The sequence below is a fragment of the Solenopsis invicta genome, chromosome 1, assembly GCF_016802725.1.
Source record: "Solenopsis invicta isolate M01_SB chromosome 1, UNIL_Sinv_3.0, whole genome shotgun sequence".
Lineage (NCBI taxonomy): Eukaryota > Metazoa > Arthropoda > Insecta > Hymenoptera > Formicidae > Solenopsis > Solenopsis invicta.
In genome coordinates, this window is record NC_052664.1 from 21,897,591 (window position 1) to 21,921,470 (window position 23,880).

Consider the following 23,880-nt stretch of genomic DNA (forward strand, 5'->3'; position numbering starts at 1 on the left):
GGTTAAATTTACATAATCATTTCCAATCAATAACAGGATGATCGCCACAAATCTGTAAATATAATCAGGAAGAACTATTAGCAACATTCTTCTACATTTAAGTTGTATTCTTTTTTAAGGAGTGGTTTTCTGACCAAATAAACGTGTTATCGCTAAATATAAAAGCAGGCATAGCCGAGAGAGCAGTCAGTATTGTTGAGGGTAACAGAAGCGTTCTCTTTGAAAGAAGGTGTTTTTGACGAGTCTGTCTGGCCCGTGTGTTTGCTTTCCGAGAAACGATATTAATACAGAGAGAAGACGAGAGCTACGGACAAAGGCCATTTAGACCTTTCAAATTGTGGTTAATACCGCTGATAAATAACAACCAATTTGTTATTAATAATACTGTATTTAACTGTGATTTTGTGCCGGAAAGTAAACAGCAACGTATTTGAATTTACGCGGGTGATCGATAATTCATTAATTCGAAGCTATAGATTTATCGAAGATTTATCTGACGAGTGCATACGATAGAGCAGAAAAATTGATTATTCTTATTTTATTTCGGAAGTCGCCAAACGTAAACGACCTGCCATAACGCGGGAATTAAGTATTTTTTTTATTAATGTAAAATTTAAACACAATAATCACTAATAAACAAAGAATAAATCAATGGTTAGATGGTTCGAAGCTTAATTGGTTGGATCCACAGGTAAGAACCAATGACGTTCACCGTTTGATGAACAAATCTATATTTCAAAAACAATCGAAGAAAATGTGTTGCAACCTTTTAGTTCACGACTATACGTGCAAATCAAAAAAATCTTGCAGAGTAAAGCAGTCGATGTAATTTTAAATATTAAAGGCAATGTGTGCTTCTGAATTAGAAGTACACATTGCCTTAAATAGTTATACGCATTTTCATTCCATCCATATTTTCTGCAAATTCAATATCTAATCCACATTAATACAAGTGCCTTATTTAAATAAAATAACGTAATATTTGTTTTTTATCGGTCCTGTTTCTATTACAGATAGAGTGTAACGCTGTGATAAACTTAAAATAAAAATGGCAAAAATATTCGAAGCTGTACTCCAATTGTGGCCTCAATGCTATGCAACTCTGCTAGGTTAGTTAATTGATGAAATTTAGTCCAATTTAAGACAAGATTTGTATTTTAATGAATGTACGCAAGTAAAATAAATGCGCATCGATTTTGCAATATAATATATAACAAAATATTGTGCTACAGTATGTCTATTGAACATCAGTATTGGTCTCGCAAGCGGTTGGACATCGCCTTATTTAGCACAACTAACCGGTGAGAATCCGTCGTTTCGACGGATCGAAGAAGGATCCTGGATAGCCTCTCTGTCAAAACTCGGATGCCTCTTAGGTGCCGTCATTGGATCACTCCTTTTAGAATATACGGCAGCAAGATGTCTGTTCTATTAACGGGTGTGCCGATGGTTTTCAGTTGGATTTGCATAATATGTGCCAATTCCCCTATATGGTTGTACGTCGCAAGAATATTTTCAGGTAACGATAACTGTCTGACAGACAGGATACATTGATTCATTAATCATGTCGCGTCTTTCATAATGCTAATCTTTTACTCTTTCTTTAATTTTTCTTAATGTACCTTAATATATTTTATTCATTAATTTTCTAAATTAATAAATCCTTTCCCTTTATTGTCTTCTACTCTAGTGTCTAAACAATCGCTTTCAATATCATGTCCCCACTTTACAGAATTTTTTTATTGTTAAACTTAGTCCAGATTCTAATGTATATGTATATAATTCTACATCTGTCACTAATTATATTATTTTGACTAGGTATGTCAATGGGAATGGTATTCAGCTGCTACCCGATTTATATCGGTGAAATTTCCGCACCATCGATTCGTGGCGCCTTGGTGTGTGTAATTATCAATGGATTGCTCATAGGCATACTTTTTGCTAGTATAATGGGTCCCAATATGTCAATGATGTATTTCGGTATCATTAGTTTAATAGTAACGCTATGCTACATGGCTATTTTTCCATTCCTGCCGCAGACGCCGCATTATTACGTGCAACACAATAACATTAAAAGGTAAAAACGATTTTTTTTATTTGTACAATTGCTTCACAAAATAGATATTTGTGAAGTTATATCCGACTGTTAGCTTTATTTAACAAGTTATGATTGATTTTGCCTCAAATAGCAAGTTTTTTCTCATCTAATAATAAGTGATATAATATGACAAAAAAAGGATGATAAACATTGTTTAAAACAAGTTTTGTTTAATGAATTCAATATTTCGATAATTTTAGCGTTCGATAATAGCATCGTATGTCATACAAATTTCTCGATCGATTTAAAGAATAAACTTTGCGCGTTACATAATTTAGGGAAATAAACATATTTTATTAAGTATTAAACTATGTCCCATTTATCATAATCATTATGAATATTTTTAATGTTTTTAAAGAAAAGAGGAACATCAAAAGAAAAATTTGTTCCAAAAAGTTTGTTCATTCTTTTTCGAATAACTTATTTTTCTGCAAGTTTATATTTTTTCAATTTTTGTTATTATAGACATTTTCTTAAATAAAATCATATAATTGTATACAAATTAATTTTTTCTACATTATATATACATAAAAATTTAAGTAGGTCTTAAACAATTAAATATTTTACATCAAGTATGTATACAAATGTTTCTACATATTAAGGACAGATTTTCCGATAAAAAATGTTTGTATGTACATACATTAGGAATGAATTGATTCCTGTAGATTGAAAAACACAGCTGTATTTAATTTTCTATCAATTGCTCTTTTTAATAATTAAATCAAATAATTAACCAACACGGAAAAATAAGCAAATAGCTAAATAGCTAAAAGATTTCACAAAATAAATGAGCTAATCATTAAACGCATTTTAGATTTACTATATAGTATAATTACACAATTATTTTTAAAAATCATTAATATCTAAAATCTTAAATAGTTTTTGATGTGAATAAGATATAATATTTAAAAAATTGTCGTTGTATTATGCGGCACAAACAAATATTAACAACCAATTTTACAAAAATGCAATTCTAATAATTTTGTTTTTAAAAAATCGTATTTATTATTCGTAGTAGATATGAGATAGATTTCAATATATTAAATTCTATTATTTATTTTAAAAAATATTTACATTAATAATATTTAATCATATTTAAAAATATTTCATATTTTTTTATAAATCTGTATCGATTTAAATAAAATGCGTGTCACATCTACACACATTCATTTGTTAAGCGTATACGTATAGTTCTGAAGCATAATTTACATTTAAAAAATACAATAGAGATATTTAAGAGTTATAACAAAAAAAAGTATAATTGTGCATTGCAAATATATAAAAATAAAATCATCAATCAACGATCGTAGTATGATTAAGATAATACATATAATTAAGGAATACCTTGTATATTTTCTATATATGAATTTTGACAATTCTAATCGAATATAATTGTTTTATAATTCCAGAGCAGAACAAGCCATTCAATGGTATTATCGAAAACCTGATGTAAAAAGTGAAATAGAAGCTGTGGAACATTTCGTCAAGTCTACAAGTGCGAAGAGCATAAAAGAACGATTAGAGCAAATAAAAAAACCCGAAAATCGTCACTCTTTGATAATGATAATACTATTATACATGTTTATGCAACTCAGTGGACTAAACACTATTCTATTTTACATGGAGATTATCGCGAGAAAGGCAATGGTCACATTGATTACGCCTTCGACGTTAGTAATTATCATCAGTGCAATCAGTATGTTTGACTTTTGATACAAATATTAATTAATATCTTGATTTTGTATTATCTTATATTGATAGAACTGTTTTATACCTTAATTGTTTACATCTGTTTTAATTATGACGAACCTTAAATTCTGTTAATACTTCTGTCAAAGTCGCGAGGATTAAATTATTTTGTCTAATTATTTTGCAGATATAGTTGTCGGGTGGATGGGGGTAGTCGCCATCGATCGTTGCGGTCGCAGAATTCTGTTAGCGATATCATCGTTTGGCGTGATGACCGGTATGATATTGTTAGGTTTATACTTCTTCCTGATGGACTACGACTACGATCCGAGTAATCTCGAATGGTTGATCATCCTATCATTCCTGATGTTAACAACAATGATGTTCGGATTAACACTGGTGCCTAGCGCAATGTTGAGCGAATTATTTCCGTCCGATCTGAAAAGTATAGCTGGATTCGTTGGAAGCATCTCGTCAGCAATATTTTCATTTGTCGCCTCAAAGACGTATCAATCGTTGGTAGATATCATCACAGAGAAATACGTCTTTTGGATCTACGCAGTGATCACGCTGATCAGCTTGATATACTCGCTCATCGTAGTACCAGAGACAAAAGGAAAAACGCTACAGGTAATACGATCACATATTGCATATCATTACGAGAAAGAGTTTTATTCTGAATTCGGCGGATAAAATATTGCATGTTAATCATTGCTAATGTTAATAGGAAATTCAAGATATGATGACCGCAGGAAGATCACAACACTCAAGGATCACTCAACAATCACGCGTTGAAACTGGATATTATTCAAATATAATATAATTACAGTAAAAATAATTATTAGTCTAAATTCTGAAAGAGTTTTAGATAATTATATTATATAAAACTCTTTCAGAATTTAGAATAATAATTATTTTTACTGTAATTATAAGAGATTTACAATATAGAAAATATATTGAAGTTATTAAGTTAAGAAAAAATTGTGCGCTATTATTAAAATAAATTAGATATTACCGAGTTCAACAAAAAGTTTTCTCTTTCTTATTGAAGAAATTCAAACATAAGGTTTATGTATAAAATCAAACTTTATTAAAGAGGTATCGTTCTTTTTTTACTACTTTATCATCTTTCAGGTAACTTTATTATTCTTTGTTGTGTACATAATTGTGCATATATTATATGTATATATAATAAACAAATAACATTTTGTATATAATCTAAAAATATTTTTATTTTATTCATCGCCTAAATTTAGATATACTTTCAATCAGGAATTTAAATCGAAAATCAAGAAATTAATTTACCAATTTACCAAACCAAAACCATAAACCGCATCAAAAATTTATATATATCAAAATTATAGATATAACCAAATCTATTATATCATTTAAAATTTTTTCGGTTTTATATAGTACACGCAAATTATCGATTTTATTAGTCAGTTTTTTTCTATTTTCATGCATTCCCTCCCTTTTTTTTTCTTTAGACTACATTTCCTCATGACTTATAAAATGATCCTTATATCCATGTATGACATGTGTAACTTGTATAACACGTTCTGCGAGATAAGAGACGACACAGTATCCAAGTGTCTTTTAAATTGTCTATTATTCCTTGAACGGGAGGGATTGATTAGCTATTGCGTTACTTTTTATCGCGCGAAGTGCATTGTTACATTCTCTCTGACGCAAGTATCGCAAGTTATTTAATGCATATTGCGCTATTCAATTTATATCTTGCATGTTTGGCATCGACTGTTCATCGTTTTTACGGCGTTTTTCGTTTTATCCTTTATAAATACGTAACTTAGGGAGGATGTGTAAAAGTGGTCAATTTTTGCCTCCAACCTGGACAGTAAAATTTATATGTTTTTTTATAATCTTTAAGCTGCAGAATAACGTGGTGTACAATTAGTTTTCCATGAAGGTGGTGGGAAAGTATATAAAAATGTGAACGAAGTGAATGAAATAAACAGAGATACATGTATACTATAAAAATAAGATAATATATAATGATCGTTTTATGGAGTATTCTTGAAAATCATCAAATAAGACATGTTGTGATAGAGTTCGAATATAAAAAGAAATAAACCTAATAAAAATTTGGAAGAATGTAAGACGAGTCAAATACACGCGCTTCGCACGTCATCTCCAGCTCTTAAACACTTAGATTCTTAAACTCCAGACCCTTAAAAACCCCAAAACGGTTAATCCTCAGACTTTTAAGCCCCGTATCCTTAAACGTCAAACTCGAGATTCTTAAACTTCAGAGCTAAATCATGACTTTCTAAACTTTAGACTCTTAAGCTTCAGACCCTTAAATCTTAACACGTTTAAGCTCTAGACACATAAATGCCGAACTCTTAATGACAATTTAATTTTCAGTTTAGTAACATTAAAAGTAATCCTTAATGTCAGTTTCACTAATACCGTCGGCATCAATGTTACGCGATGTACACCCAAGGACTTTGATTCTGTCCATGGGGAAATTTTTCAAACTGAAAAGTCGCTATCTTTCTACATACTTACAGTTTATGATTAACGTAACAACCAATAAGCTCTAGTCGTTTCATTAATCATGAACTGCAAGTATGTAGAAAGTGGTGACTTCTCAGTTTGGAAAATTTCCCCATGGACAGAATCAAAGTCCTTGGATGTACGCCACGGAGAGATTCCGCGATAGGATTTTGCACGTCGTTTCTGCGTATGTGTGTCTATGTGCATGCTTGCTTACGTAATAATAAATAAGTTTAAAACATTTTTTTTTTTCAACTCTATTACAACAAAATGTTATCCATTTAATGGTTTTCAAAGAGTGAAACTTTACGTAATAAAAATCTTGTATCTCATTTGTATGGTTTATTTTATAAATACACGTGCTTATTTACTCGCTTCTTTCGTATTTTTACATGTTTCCATTATGTTCATAAAAAACACGACGTGATTTTGCAGCTTAAAAACTATAAAAATACATACAAATTTTGCTTTCCGGGCAAAAATTAACAACTTTTATATTTTTATCTCCTTTCAATAAGAATAATAATGATAATAAAAATAATAATCAATTGCTACTAATTTCATATTAACTAAAAGCATTTACTTTAGTTGTGAAATATTTTCCTTCTTGTCTAAAGTGTAGTAATTTGCATTAATTTCACATCAATTTCATAGTAAATTTACAATTAGTGATAACATTAGAATGCTATGTATAAATGTGCATATGAGAAATAATTTATAAAAATTTTACGTTATTTATTTTTTTAACAGATAGTGCTTTCTAAAGCTTCTGAGTTCCATTCATTCCATTCAATTGAAACGTTAAAACTTTAATATACAATATATTGCAATTACAATATATTTGCTTGGTTACGGATAGAAAACATGTAAAGCCTATAAATATTTCACATATAATAAAATAAAAGTTATTTCACAATATGTTTATATTTTATCGATAAATTATAAATATTATTTTTACTTTCTAATTTTTAGCTATCTTGAGTAAAACTATAGTTCGCTATAATTATCCTAGAAAACTTGACTTATTTATATGCAAATCGATATCTAAAATTCCCAAGATGAATTTAGAATGTTCTGTTAGTAAGAATAAATGATCGCACAAATAAACATAACGAATATGGATAAACATAGTGATTGTTTAATAGAACCGATAAAATATGGAGTACACACAATTCATCAATATATATTTGTTGTTCATAACATTAATCGTACTCATTAAAGCAAATCATTCAATTGTATTTGTGCTTTTTGCTTGGTCTAAATCTATCTTACGTGTGTGTTTAATGTCATATTGACATTAAAATTCGATAATTCTCTAATTAAAATTCCCGCTTTATTTTCAAAAGATTTAAGAGTTCCCTATAATTCATAATAAAAGTTTTGCTCAATAACGTCCTTGAATTTAAATTTTAAAAATGGAGAGCAAACTTCTTATCAAAATTAAAGTTCAAATAGTTCCGAGCGGCTTAATAACTTTATTTTGCAAATATTTAAATATATAAAATTTTTTTATATATAAAAATTAAATAAAAAATTTTTGAAAAATTAACTTTCACAATAGTTTTATAGTATTTCAATGATTTTATTTCTTTTTATATGTTTTCGATGATTAAAAAAAACTTAGATCCAAAAATTAAAAAATTCTGACTTATAACAAAGTTTCCAAAAAAAAAAAATAAATAAAATGTATCTCGTTATGTAACAATCCGATCATATTAAATCATAAGAACTCTCATTGAGTATTGTCCAGAAGTCTAATCAGAACTACTCGAAATTTCAAAAAATTTTGATCTTTATAAAGTGATATAAACCTGATAGCTAAAAAAATAATAAAGAGTATAAAATAAAATGTATTGCACGATTTAAATATGCCTTGTACATATCAAATATGTAACGTTATATATATATATATATATATATATATATAATAGTATCTAATAAAGTCACATAAAAAAGAGATGTAAGATATGTAACGTTTGGTGATATTTCAATATACAGTAAAATTATGTAACGTAAATGATGTAATGTATAAGAAGCACACTTATAATTCCTTGAATTTCAGTGAGTGTAATTGAATACGTTTTCATGATTGTATAACATACTTAATTATATATTACGACATTATTTTCGCGGGCAACATAACGCTTCGTGTTTTTGAAGATTGTTGTACTCGTACCAGTGCATACTTATGTGAGTATATGCCGTATAATGACCTTTTTTTTGGCTTGCAATTGATTCAGTATGATCATATAATATATAATTAATAACGCCACATAATATATAATTTCTTTCGTCAACTGTTATTATTTTTATTGTATCATCTAACAAGTTTGATAATTTGCGTTCAGTTTTATAATTTCGATTTGTTATTATTAATGTGTCTAATATTATACTGCATTCCTATATTTCTATTAAAATACAATTACATTTAGAACAGAAATTATTTATTTTTTTAAATATGTCTTCATTAATTACTTCTTATATTTTTCTAAAATCTTCAGTTAACAGTGTATTAATAATGCAAAATTTTGTTTCATAAAATAATCATTGGTGATAAAAATTGTTACATGCAATGCTTAGCATTATTTTTATGAAAACAATGTCTATCAAATGATTCACATTGCAATTAGCGTTTAAAAGTTCTACATGTCTAAAACATTAATATATTTGTGTCTATTAATAGAAGTGCATGTATAATAGTGGTGCACGGATAATCGGCGTAAACAATTTTTTCACGCTTAAAAATGCTTAGAAATACCTGCACGAATAAATGTTTATTCGAATAGATTGCAATTTTGTAGGTTCCTTACCATATGCATGCATAATTAATTGCACAAGTGCATGGAATGCACAAGTTTCTTTCTCACTTTAACTGCTATACATTTATTATTAATACACACACTATTGCACAAACTGTCATTCTTTAAGAACGTAGGATATAATTGTTGTTTTATGCGATTGAATAATCCATTCCGGACATGCATTTAAATACGTTGGTTTTTATCTTTTCTTCGGTTCGTTACTTAAATCGTCCCAATTTTGTTATTAATTTAAGATCAGTGTCAATTTTTTTTTCAATTTTTGTCTTCATCTTTATCTCTATCTACCAGCATACAATCTATGAAATTAGTCTGTTAAGCACTTTTTTTAATAATATTCATATTATTTCAAATTTGTTTCTTTCGTTTTTTAAACATTAATCTTTTTCTCTGTTATTATACATCGTGTCAGCACCAATATACCGCTCAGTTCTCTAAAATCAGTCTTACTGTATGCATATTGCTATTTGCAGCTTTTACTTGTAAACAACTTGTATTTTCACGTAAGTCAATTTATGTTTTTATCTTTCATTATTTATGATACTCCTTCGTTTCACTTATTCTTTATATACATTGTTTTATATAACGGTAAACCTTGTTTATAATTTTTAGTAGTTTCAAAGTCTTTGCCTTATATTGATACAAACCATATTTATCATGTGGCATTTTCGCATCTGGACACGCTAAAACATTTGCATCTGCGTTACATTTATTCAATCTCCGCGTGCTAACTTGGTGTACTAAAGATGATCTAAATTGCGGATCGAACGAAACGTTTGTATGTATTCGTTAACGACTCATTGTCAATATAATTTGTAATTACACACTAACATCCAGTGTCGGCTCTTATTGGTATTTTATCTCTCCTTTGATTTGTCATCAAAGCCTTTATCTATCGTTAATTTTAATTTTTATGTTTTACATTTTGACACTGCTTTCTTTATACGAGCATCTAGGCAATCAATTACTCATTCTTTTGTACTCATTGATGTTACAGATTCTGTATGCAAACAATTAAAATATGAACACTGTAAATAAAGTCACATTTTTTTTATATCAATACGTGATTGTAACATCCCATGGAAGAATGTCTGCATTCCAAATGTTTGCAGCATCATCTTGACCGTACCCATAATTATCCGATCTGGATTATTTATATCATCTTTTTTTGTAACTTGTTATTTATTCCGGTACACAAAGATTGTGTTTCGATATGCACTATTAGTATAGAAAATCTATAGTTACACAAATCTATAATCATATTACGTATATTATAGATTTTCAGTTGCTAAATAAATTTTTTATGAAATGAAACAACTTTAATCTGAATCTGCTGACAAATCCAAAAGTGGTGGCTGTATACGCAGCCAGGTACATCATATTAAACTTTGAATCAGGTCGACTAAATTTAATTCTACTCAAATTATAAATATAAGTAAAGAAAGTGACAACACAATGTATTTAAATTTAATGTGTACGTGCAAATCAAAAAAATCTTGCAGAGTAAAGTAGTCAATGTAATTTTAAATATTAACCCTTAAACACACCGATCCTGTAAAATACAGTAACACATTTTTGGGTCTGGAAGACTTTTTCAACTTTGAGAAGCTATAACTTTGATTACAATCAATATTTTTCTACGATTTTTTTTTCAAAACGAAAGTTCAAAATCTCAGGAATGTGACTGCACAATTGGCATTGCCAAAAAATAATTTATTGTGAAGTTATAAAAGAAAAACCATTAAGCAAAAATGAGAAATTGGTTAAAAATAGACTTTTCCTTCAAAAAATCATATCTTCGCAACAAAAAACTTTCAAGGACTTTCAAATACGGCGTTTTAAAGCTAAAGATTCACACTTTCAAAATAAAATTTGGCAAAGTCATTCCTTTTAAAAAGTATAATTATATAACATGGAGAATATGAGGTACATTTATCTAAAAATTCACTTAAAAAAAATCATTTCTTTGCAACAAAAAACTGTGAAAAACTTTACAAAACGACGTTTTAAAGCTAAAGATTCATACTTAAAAAAAAATTATATCATTGTTATTTCTATTAAAAAATGTACTTATGTAATAAGGCGAATATGAGGTATTTTTTATTAAATTGTGTCTAAAATTGAAAATTGATGTGTTTCATAATATATTTCGGAAAAACTCTCTTTTCTACAGCATTTTATAGTATTAAAACTTTAGACAGAGTATATGCAAGTAACATCCGCAAACCGACCTCTTCGAAGGTATTTTGTCCAGATTTTTATGTAAGATACTCACAAAAAAAGTTTCACTTTCACACTATATGGGTCGCATTGACCCTAACAAAACTTTGCTGCTGTGCCGTTCAAATTCTAGTTGACCAAAAAAGTTGATCAACCATATCAATCAAAAGAAGAGATTTCAAACTTTTTTACGTCTTGGTCCGAACCTCCTATTTCATTCCGTCTTCACATAGCAAGCGTTCAAAACTTCATATGGAGTCTCTCAGACCCACTTACGTGTTTAAGGGTTAAAGGCAATGTGTGCTTCTGAATTAGAAGTACACATTGCCTTTAATACTTATACGCATTTTCATTCCATCCATATTTTCTTCACATTCAATATCTAATGCACATTAATACAAGTGCCTTATTTATATAAAACAACGTAATATTTGTTTTTTATCGGTCCTGTTTCTATCACAGATACGCGTATAACGCTGTGATGAATTTAAAATAAAAATGGCAAAAATATTCGAAGCTGTACTTCAATTGTGGCCTCAATGCTATGCAACTCTGCTAGGTTAGTTAATTGATGAAATTTAGTCCAATTTAAGACAAGACTTGTAGTTTAATAAATAAACGCAAGTAAAATAAATGCGCATCAATTTTGCAATACAATATATAACAAAATATTGTGCTACAGTATGTCTATTGAACATCAGTATTGGTCTCGCAAGCGGTTGGACATCGCCTTATTTAGCGCAACTAACCAGTGAGAATCCGCCGTTTCGCGTAACGTCCGAAGAAGGGTCCTGGATAGCCTCTCTATTACACCTCGGACGCCTCTTAGGCGCCGTCATTGGATCTCTCCTTTTAGAATATTTCGGCAGCAAGATGTCTGTTCTATTAACGGGAGTGCCGATGATTTTCAGTTGGATTTGCATAATATGTGTCAATTCCCCTATATGGTTGTACGTCGCGAGAATATTTTCAGGTAACGATAACTGTCTGACAGACAGGATACATTGATTCATTAATCATGTCGCGTCTTTCATAATGCTAATCTTTTACTCTTTTTTTAATTTTTCTTAATGTACCTTAATATATTCTATTCATTAATTTTCTAAATTAATAAATCCTTTCCCTTTATTGTCTTCTACACTAATGTCTAAACAATCGCTTTCAATTTCATGTCCCCACTTTACAGAATTTTTTTATTGTTAAACTTATTCCAGATTCTAATGTATATGTATATAATTCTACATCTGTCACTAATGATATTATTTTGTTTAGGTATGTCAATGGGAATGGTATTCAGCTGCTACCCAATTTACATCGGTGAAATTTCCGCACCATCGATTCGTGGCGCCTTGGTGTGTGTAATTATCAATGGATTGCTCATAGGCATACTTTTTGCTAGTATAATGGGTCCCAATATGTCAATGATGTATTTCGGTATCATTAGTTTGATAGTAACGCTAGGCTACATGGCTATTTTTCCATTCCTGCCGCAGACGCCGCATTATTACGTGCAACACAATAACATTAAGAGGTAAAAACGATTTTTTTTATTTGTACAATTGCTTCACAAAATAGATATTAGTGAAGTTATATCCGACTGTTAGCTTTATTTAACAAGTTATGATTGATTTTGCCTCAAATAGTAAGTTTTCCCTCATCTAATAATAAGAGATATAATGTGACAAAAGAAAGGATGATAAATATTGTTTAAAACAGGTTTTGTTTAATGAATTCAATAGATCGATAATTTTAGCGTTCGATAATAGCATGGTATGTCATACAAATTTCTTGATTGATTTAAAGAATAAACTTCACGCATTACATAATTTAGGGAAATAAACATAATTTATTAAGTATTAAATTATGTCCCATTTATCATAATCATTATGAATATTTTTAATGTTTTTAAAGAAAAGAGAAACTTCAAAAGAAAAATTTGTTCCAAAAAGTTGTTCATTCTTTTTCGAAAAACTTATTTTTCTCCAAGTTTATATTTTTTAAATTTTTGTTATTATAGACATTTTCTTAAATAAAATCATATAATTGTATACAAATTAATTTTTTTTACATTATATATACATAAAAATTTAAGTAGGTCTTAAACAATTAAATATTTTACATCAAGTATGTATACAAATGTTTCTAACATATTAAGGTCAGATTTTCCGATAAAAAATGTTTGTATGTACATTAGGAATGAATTGATTCCTGTAGATTGAAAAACACAGCTGTATTTAATTTTCTATCAATTGCTCTATTTGATAATTAAATCAAATAGTTAACCAACACGGAAAAATAAGCAAATAACTAACAGATTTCACAAAATAAATGAGTTAATCATTAAACGCATTTTAGATTTACTATATAGTATAATTACAATTATTTTTAAAAATCATTAATATCTAAAATCTAAAATAGTTTTCGATGTGAATAAGATATAATATTTAAAAAATTGTTGTATTATGCGGCACAAACAAATATTACCAACCAATTTTACAAAAATGCAATTCTAATAATTTTCTTTTTAAAAAATCGTATTTATTATTCGTAGTAGATATGAGATAGATTTCAATATATTAAATTCTATTATTTATTTTAAAAAATATTTGCGTTAATAATATTTAATAATATTTAAAAATATTTCATATTTTTTTATAAATCTGTATCGATTTAAATAAAATGCGTGTCACATCTACACACATTTATTTGTTAAGCATATATGTATAGTTCTGAAGCATAATTTACATTTAAAAAATACAATAGAGATATTTAAGAGTTATAACAAAAAAAAGTATAATTGTGCATTGTAAATATATAAAAAATAAAATCATCAATCAACGATCGCAGTATGATTAAGATAATACATATAATTAAGGAATACCTTGTATATTTTCTATATATGAATTTTGACAATTCTATTCGAATATAATTGTTTTATAATTCCAGAGCAGAACAAGCCATTCAATGGTATTATCGAAAACCTGATGTAAAAAGTGAAATAGAAGCTGTGGAACATTTCGTCAAGTCTACAAGTGCGAAGAGCATAAAAGAACGATTAGAGCAAATAAAAAAACCCGAAAATCGTCACTCTTTGATAATGATAATACTATTATACATGTTTATGCAACTCAGTGGACTAAACACTATTCTATTTTACATGGAGATTATCGCGAGAAAGGCAATGGTCACATTGATTACGCCTTCGACGTTAGTAATTATCATCAGTGCAATCAGTATGTTTGACTTTTGATACAAATATTAATTAATATCTTGATTTTGTATTATCTTATATTGATAGAACTGTTTTATACCTTAATTGTTTACATCTGTTTTAATTATGACGAACCTTAAATTCTGTTAATACTTCTGCCAAAGTCGCGAGGATTAAATCATTTTGTCGAATTATTTTGCAGATGTAATTGTCGGGTGGATGGGAGTAGTTGCCATCGATCGTTGCGGTCGCAGAATTCTGTTAGCGATATCATCGTTTGGCGTGATGACCGGTATGATATTGTTAGGTTTATACTTCTTCCTGTTGGACTACGACTACGATCCCAGCAATCTCGAATGGTTGATCATCCTATCATTCCTGATATTAACAACAATGATGTTCGGACTCATATTGGCGCCTAATGCAATGTTGAGCGAATTATTTCCGTCCGATCTGAAAAGTATAGCTGGATTCGTTGGGAGCATCTCGTCAGCAATATTTGCATTTGTCGCCTCGAAGACGTATCAATCGTTGGTAGATATCATCACAGAGAAATACGTCTTTTGGATCTACGCAGTGATCATGTTGATCAGCTTGATATATTCGCTCATCGTAGTACCAGAGACAAAAGGAAAAACGCTACAGGTAACACGATCACATATTGCATATCATTACGAGAAAGAGTTTTATTCTGAATTCGGCGGATAAAATATTGCATGTTATTGCTATAAACATTGCTAATGTTAATAGGAAATTCAAGATCTGATGATCGCAAGAAGATCACAACAGTCAAGGATCACTCAACAGTCAAGCGTTGAAACTGGATAATATTCAAATACAATAAATTATCTAAAACTCTTTCAGAATTTAGAATAATAATTATTTTTACTGTAATTATAAGAGATATACAATATAGAAAATATACTGAAGTAATTAAGTTAAGAAAAAATTGTGCGCTGTTATTGAAATAAAATAGATATTACCGAGTTCAACAAAAAGTTTTTTCTTTCTTATTGAAGAAATTCAAACATAAGGTTTACGTAAAAAATCAAACTTTATTAAAAAGGTGTCGTTCTTTTTTTACTACTTTATTTTTCAGGTAACTTCATTATTCTTTGTTGTGTACATAATTGTGCATATATTATATGTATATATAATAAACAAATAACATTTTGTGTATAATCTAAAAATATTTTTATTTTATTCATCGCCTAAATTTAAATATACTTTCAATCAGGAATTTAAATCGAAAATCAAGAAATTCATTTACCAATTTACCAAACCAAAACCATGAACCGCATCAAAAATTTATAAATATCAAAATTATAGATATAACCAAATCTATTATATCATTTTGAATTTTTTTCGGTGTTATATAGTATACGCAAATTGTCGATTCTGTTAGTCTACAGTTTTTTTCTATTCTCATGCATTCTCCCCTTTTTTTTCTTTAGACTACATTTCCTCATGACTTATAAAATGATTCTTATATCCATGTATGACATGTGTAATTTGTATAACACGTTCTACGAGATAAAAGACGACACAGTATCCAAGTGTCTCTTAAATTGTCTACTATTCCTTGAACGTGAGAAATTGATTAGCTATTGCGTTACTTTTTATCGCACAAAGTGCATTGTTACATTCTCTCTGACGCAAGTATCGCAAGTTATTTAATGCATATTGCGCTATTCAATTTATATCTTGCATGCTTGGCATCGACTGTTCCTCGTTTTTATGGCAAGTTTGTTTTATCCTTTATAAATCCGTAACTTAAGGAGGATGTGTAAAAGTGGTCAATTTGTGCCCCCAACCTGGACAGTAAAATTTGTATGTTTTTTTATAATCTTTAAGCTGCAGAATTATGTGGTGCACAATTAGTTTTCCATGAAAATGATGGGAAAATATATAAAAATGTGAACAAAGTGAATGAAATAAACACAGATATACTATAACAATAAGATAATATATAATGATCGTTTTATGGAGTATTCTTGAAAATCATCAAATAAGACATATTGTGATAGAGTTCGAATATAAAAAGAAATAAACGTAATAAAAATTCGAAAGAATGTAAGACGAGAGTCAAATACACGCGCTTGGCACGTAATTTTCAGCTCTTAAACACTTAGATTCTTAAACTCCAGACCCTTAAAAACCCAAAAACGGTTAATCCTCAGACTTTTAAGCCCCATATCCGAGGGGAAATTCACAGCCGGCATTGGTGTACAAAATTTCGGCAGTGGACTGCCGAAAAAAGTAAGCAGTGACCTATAATATTGACGGCATTGTCGTCAGTGGTTGGGGAGTGGTGAGCTCACTTCAGAGTCGGTTTTTCGATCATGGGGTTGAGCACAAAAATTTTTGAATACTTCGGGAAAGCTTTAGAATTCTTGTGCAGGCATTGGCGTATGATAATGGGCACGCGGTAGTGTTCATAATTGCATGGCATTGCCTTAATTTTAATATAGGATTGACGGCATTGTAGGCATTGACTAACAATAAGCATTGTCGGCAGTGTACAAAAATGTCGGCAGTGTTTTACAGCAATGCCAAAAATCGGCATTGGTGTACAAAATTTTGGGTTGTGAATTCCCCCTCGCCCATATCCTTAAACGTGAAACTCGAGATTCTTAAACTTCAAAGCTAAATCATGACTTTCTAAACTTTAGACTCTTATGCTTCAGACCCTTAAATCTTAACACGTTTGAGCTCTAGACTCATAAATGCCGGACCCTTAATGACAATTTATTTTTCATTTTAGTAACATTAAAATTAATCCTTAATGTCGATTCCACTAATATCGTCGGCATCAGTGTTACGCGATGTACGCCACGGAGAGATTCCGCGATAGGATTTTGCACGTTGTTATTGAGTATGTGTGTCTATGTGCATGCTTGCTTACGTAATAATAAATAAGTTTAAAACATTTTTTTCTATTTCAACTCTATTACAACAAAATGTTATGCATTTAATGATTTTCAAGGAGTGAAACTTTATGCAATAAAAATCTTGTATCTCATTTTTATGGTTTATTTTATAAGCACACGCTTATTTACTCGCTTCTTTCGTATTTTTACATGTTTCCATTATATTCATGAAAAACACGACGTGATTTTGCAACTTACAAACTATAAAAATATATACAAATTTTCCTTTCCGGGCAAAAATTAACCACTTTTATATTTTTATCTCCTTTCAATAAGAATAATAATGATAATAAAAATAATAATCAATTGCTACTGATTTCATATTAACTAAAAGCATTTACTTTAGTTGTGAAATATTTTTTTTCTTGTCTAAAGTGTAGTAATTCGCATTAATTTCACATTAATTTCATAGTAAATTTACAATTAGTGATAACATTAGAATGCTATGTATATATATGCATATGAGAAATAATTTATAAAAATTTTACGTTATTTATTTTTTTAACAGATAGTGCTTTCTAAAGCTTCTGAGTTCCATTCAATTGAAACGTTAAAACTTTAATATACAATATAATATTGCAATTACAATATATTTGCTTGGTTACGGATAAAAAACATGTAAAGCCTATAAATATTTCACATATAATAAAATAAAAGTTACTTCACAGAATGTTTATATTTTATCAATAAATTATAAATATTATTTTTACTTTCTAATTTTTAGCTATCTTGAGTAAAACTATAGTTCACTATAATTATCCTAGAAAACTTGACTTATCTATATGCAGATCGATATCTAAAATTCCCAAGATGAATTTAGAATGTTCTGTTAGTAAGAATAAATGATCGCACAAATAAACATAATGAATATGGATAAACATAGTGATTGTTTAATAGAACCGATGAAATATGGAATACACACAATTCATCAATACATATTTGTTGTTTATATTCGTAACATTAATCGTACTCATTAAAGCAAATCATTCAATTGTATTTGTGCTCTTTGCTTGGTCTGAATCTATCTCTTACGTGTGTGTTTAATGTCATTCTGAAATTAAAATTCCATAATTCTCTGATGGCTTGCAGTTGATTCGGTACGATCATATAATATATAATTAATAACGCCACATAATATATAATTACTTTCATCAACTGTTATTATTTTTATTATATCATCTTACAAGTTTGATAATTTGCGTTCAATTTTATAATTTCAATTTGTTATTATTAATGTGTCTAATATTATACTGCATTCCTATATTTCTATTAAAATACAATTACATTTAGAACAAAAATTATTTATTTGTTTAAATACTTCTTCATTAATTACTTCTTATATTTTTCTAAAATCTTCAGTTAACAGTGTATTAATAATGCAAAATTTAGTTTCATAAAATAATCATTGGTGACAAAAATGGTTACATATAATGCTTAGCATTATATTTATGAAAACAATGTCTATCAAATGATTCATATTGAAATTAGCATTTAAAAATTCTACATGTCTAAAACGTAGATACATTTATGTCTATTAATAGAAGTGCATGTATAATAGTGGTGCACGTATAATCGGCGTGAACAATTTTTTCACGCTTCAAAATGCTTAGAAATAACTGCACGAATAAATGTTTATTCGAATGTCTTGCAATTTGTCTTTGTAGGTTCCTTACTACATGCATGCATAATTAATTGCACAAGTGCATCGAATGCACAAGTTTCTTTCTCACTTTAACTGCTATACATTTATTATTAATACACACACTATTGCACAAACTGCCATTTTTTAAGAACGTAGGATATAATTGTTGTTTTATGCGATTGGATAATCCATTGCGGACATGCATTTAAATACGTTAGTTTTTATCTTTTCTTTGGTTCATCACTTAAATCGTCCCAATTTTGTTATTGATTTGAGATCAGTATCAATTTTTTTTTTCAATTTTTGTCTTCACCTTTATCTCTATCTTCTTGCATACAATCTATGAAATTAGTCTGTTAAGCACTTTTTTTAATAATATTCATACTATTTCAAATTTGTTTCTTTTGTTTTTTAAACGTTAATCTTTTTCTCTGTTATTATACATCGTGTCAGCACCAATATACCGCTCAGTTCTCTAAAATCAGTCTTACTGTACGCATATTGCTATTCGCAGCTTTTACTTGTAAACAACTTGTATTTTCACGTAAGTCAATCCACGTTTTTATCTTTTATTATTTATGATACTCCTTCGTTTCACTTATTCTTTATATATAAATATCGTTTTATATAACGGTAAACCTTGTTTATAATTTTTAGTAATTTCAAAGTCTTTGCCTTATATTGATACAAACCGTATTTGTCATGTGGCATTTTCGCATCTGGACACGCTAAAGCATTTGCATCTGCGTTACATTTATTCAATCTCCGCGTGCTAACTTGGTGTACTGAAGATGATCTAAATTGCGGATCGATCGAAACGTTTGTATGTATTTGTTAACGACTAATTGTCAATATACTTTGTAATTACACACTAACATCCAGTGTCGGCTCTTATTGGTATTTTATCTCTCCTTTGATTTACGTCATCAGAGCCTTTATCTATCGTTAATTTTAATTTTAATATTTTACATTTTGACACTGCTTTCTTTATACGGGCATCTAAGCAATCAATTACCCATCATTGTTTTGTACTCATTGATGTTACAGATTCTGTATGCAAACAATTAAAATATGAACACTGTAAATAAAGTCACATTTTTTTTTATATCAATGCGTAATTGTAATCATGGAAAAATGCTTGCATTCCAAATGTTTTCAGCAAAATAAAATGCAAAAAATTACAAGTTTTAATGTACCACTATAACAAATAGTGGTGGTATGTGATTGCGCTATTTTTAACTTCTGTACGCAAAACATTTGCTGATAAACGTAACTTACGTAAATATTATTGTGCAATGACATATTCAAAGAAAATTCCAATATTTTACTATCTACACACATTAAACTCGATATCAGTAACTCAGTAAGCACGGTATGTCAATGGGATTGCCTAAAACGCTCCTTTTTAATTAATGTATGATCATTTTTTATCTATTCGCCATACTTTAAAAATGCAAAGTTTGTAACAATTGGGACATTTTATAGAAAACATTTTAAGAAACAGCTTTAAGACAAACTTCGGCTTCATCATAAAAAAAAAAAATTATATTCACAAATTAATTTTAATTTTATAAATAATGTTGATAAATATTGTAAAAAGCTATTTATTCTATCATTCTTCCGTGGGTAATACATTAATAGCCCATTAAATATTAAAAGATATTTAAATTTTTTATCTCAAAGACATGAAACGACTTTTACGATATTTTGCTTTTTTATAGTGAAGTACAACGCAGTATTTTGTCAAGAAGTCTCAGTCACAAACAGTCATTAGACACATTACGATGAAGTACAGGATACAAAAGAAAAAAAGTAAAAAAATACAATGGCCTCAATGGATTGCTGCTATCGGAGGTACGTATATCCCGTATCTAGAGATATATTGTTTATATTAATATCAATCAAATATATTATTTAAATATATCAACTGAAAGAGTTTAATGTGGTTTTTAACTATATTTATATTTATATAAAGAAATATCTAATTACATTTACACATAAAGAAATGTATTATTCATTAAAACTAAAACAAATATTAAACAACAAATAATTATTTCCTCATTTTTAGTTAATCTTCTTCAGCTGCAAATGGGATTGATAGAGGTTTGGAGTTCACCGTATATTGCGTATCTGACTTCCCCTGAATCTCACATCCCTATGACAATAGACGAGGCCTCCTGGGTAGTTTCTCTATTAAACTTAGGCAGGCTAATTGGCGCCGTTTCTGGTCCTGTTGCAATCAACTATCTCGGTACTAAAACAACGGTCTTCGTGACGAGTTTACCAATAACTATATGTTGGCTCTTTATAATTGTGGCTAATCGAGTGGAATGGCTCTACGCAGCCAGGTTACTAGCTGGCATCAGTATAGGAAAAATGTACAACTGCATCCCGCTTTACCTGGGCGAGATCGCGGATCCTACCATTCGCGGAGCTCTAGGTGTCTTAGGTATGCGCTACTCATGTTCATACGTACGTGCAAATTTTCTTAAATAAATGTAGCATTCTAAAAGTACAAGAGTGATTAATATCGAGATATTTTGAAAAGATGACTAATCAATAATTTCATTCATTTAATTTTTAGATAACTGCGTCATAACGCAACCCATTTCTTTGGAAATTTGTTAACAGATATTAAATAGCATTTACAATGATGCAGGATAAATACAAAAAAAAAGATTTATCACAGTAAAACGGATGATACAATATCAAATAATTGGCATGAAAACAGTCAAACTTAATAATCAGTTAGATATTATAAGAAAATCTATTATTAAAAAATCGAGCAAATATATTCAAATAAAAATCAGTGCTGAAAAACAAATTTAAATTGCTACCAAAGCAAAACATTGAAATATATTTCAAGTCAACAGTATACTTTCTTGTTACATTAAAATAATTTTAACAATTAACAAAATTATATTCGAGAAATAAAATTAGCATTTCAAACAAATTTTGTTGTTAAACAGTAATTAAGTGTAATATAATACATAATTACGTATATAATTCATGGAAAGAACAATTTTGCTAAAATACAGATCTGAAAACGATTATGTTAAAGTGTATAATTATTCTTTTTAATTTATTAAATAAGATATGACAGGAAAAAGAAAGAAAAAAAAACTGTAAAACGTTAAGCGTAACGGTCGCATTAATGAAAAATAATTATATACATAAATATTAATAAGAATTAATGTCTTTTTTACAGCTGTAAGTGGATTATCAGTAGGCAACCTAATAATGAGCATCATGGGTGCATATTTAAGTATGACGATGAGCGCTATCATATGCTTCGTCCTATGCTTCATACTGATAGTCATTTTCATTTGGTTACCCGAATCGCCGCACCATTTTGTCAAGATTAAAGAGGAAAATAAAGCACGAGCATCGATACTCTGGTATCACCGTGATTGCGACGTGGATTCGGAGTTGCAAGCGCTAAAAGACTTCATCGAAAAGAACAGAAATTTACCATTCACGGACGTTATAAAAGAATTCAAAATTCCGTACATTTGGAAAGCGCTACTGCTCGTGTCCATGCTGTTCATATATCTTCAGTTGTGCGGCATCAACAATGTGCTATTCTATTTGGAAACCATCCTGCGAAACGCCAAAGAAATCATCATAGACCCGTCGGTGATCGTAATCATTGTCACCGCTATCGGAATTGTTGGCTCCATGCTCTCCATATTCCTGATCGATAAGTTCGGCAGACGGATACTGATGATCATCTCCAGCTTAGCTATCACAATCTCGCTAATCTGCCTGGGTACACAATATGAGCTTCTCGACGCAGGATATAATCCCGCCAATCTTCAGGCTCTAGTCATTTTTGCGGTGTTGCTCTTTCAGATATCTTTATACTTTGGCATCGCTTCGATACCCAACATAGTATTGGGCGAGATCTTTCCGCCACATGTTAAGTGCGTAGCCGGCTGTTTCGCGAGCGTCATCGGTGGGATATTTTCCTTCATCTCTACCTCAACATATGAGCCTCTAATCGATTTGATCACGGAAAAATATTTATTCTACTTATACGCTTTGCTATTGGTAACCGCTGTACCGTACACCTATTTCTGCATGCCTGAGACTAAGGGCAAGTCGTTGCAGCAGATTCAAGAAAAATTGATTGGAAAATCTGAACCGAAATGTTAAGCTCGACTACATTGATGATCCTGATAATCATTAATATATTTATAGGATCTACAGGAACCTCGTAGCAAAATTATAACTTGATTTCTTACATTTATTACAAGAGTATTTTCATGATACGTCCGTCGGTGCTGAGTAATGCTGCGGTACCAATAATAATCTAACAAATTGCAAACACAATGAAATATTTTCACTTTGATTGAACAAAGCTGAATCATTTTATAGGAGAATAAAAGTTGTAGATTCATGAAAAGCATCTAACAAATATGTAATGATATTTATTTATTTCTATTCATTGTATATTATCTCTGCACATGCATTAAACTGTGAAAATAATTTAATTCGTTATTTTATTAATTATATATGTGTATTATTTAATTACTAGAGAATAGAGATAGTAATAGAGATAAGTACTGAAACACATATTTATTTGTAAGATATCCGAGGGGGAATTCACAACCCAAAATTTTGTACACCAATGCCGATTTTTGGCATTGCTGTAAAACACTGCCGACATTTTTGTACACTGCCGACAATGCTTATTGTTAGTCAATGCCTACAATGCCGTCAATCCTATATTAAAATTAAGGCAATGCCATGCA

At 29.4% G+C, this 23,880-nt stretch overlaps 2 protein-coding genes and 1 pseudogene across 3 annotated transcripts; all 3 read left to right on the top strand.

Annotated features, from left to right (window-relative positions):
- The first annotated feature begins 200 nt into the window (after nucleotides 1-200).
- Nucleotides 201-4,581, top strand: LOC105204337 (annotated as a pseudogene).
- Nucleotides 4,582-11,827: 7,246 nt separating this feature from the next.
- Nucleotides 11,828-15,643, top strand: LOC105203764 (facilitated trehalose transporter Tret1). The gene is made up of 6 exons (XM_039447306.1): nucleotides 11,828-11,902; nucleotides 12,026-12,316; nucleotides 12,616-12,874; nucleotides 14,290-14,576; nucleotides 14,757-15,199; nucleotides 15,305-15,643. The coding sequence occupies exons 1-6, from the start codon at nucleotides 11,842-11,844 to the stop codon at nucleotides 15,380-15,382; spliced, it is 1,419 nt and encodes a 472-aa protein (XP_039303240.1). The 5' UTR covers nucleotides 11,828-11,841; the 3' UTR covers nucleotides 15,383-15,643.
- Nucleotides 15,644-19,605: 3,962 nt separating this feature from the next.
- LOC105203763 (facilitated trehalose transporter Tret1) lies at nucleotides 19,606-23,778 on the top strand. 2 transcript variants are annotated; one of them, XM_039447336.1, is made up of 4 exons: nucleotides 19,606-19,670; nucleotides 20,848-20,980; nucleotides 21,195-21,575; nucleotides 22,335-23,778. In XM_039447336.1, the coding sequence occupies exons 2-4, from the start codon at nucleotides 20,911-20,913 to the stop codon at nucleotides 23,279-23,281; spliced, it is 1,398 nt and encodes a 465-aa protein (XP_039303270.1). In that variant the 5' UTR covers nucleotides 19,606-19,670; nucleotides 20,848-20,910; the 3' UTR covers nucleotides 23,282-23,778. The 2 variants fall into 2 exon arrangements, with proteins under 2 accessions (XP_039303270.1, XP_011170953.1); XM_011172651.3 differs by lacking the exon at nucleotides 19,606-19,670 and adding an exon at nucleotides 19,750-19,949.
- Nucleotides 23,779-23,880: the final 102 nt, after the last annotated feature.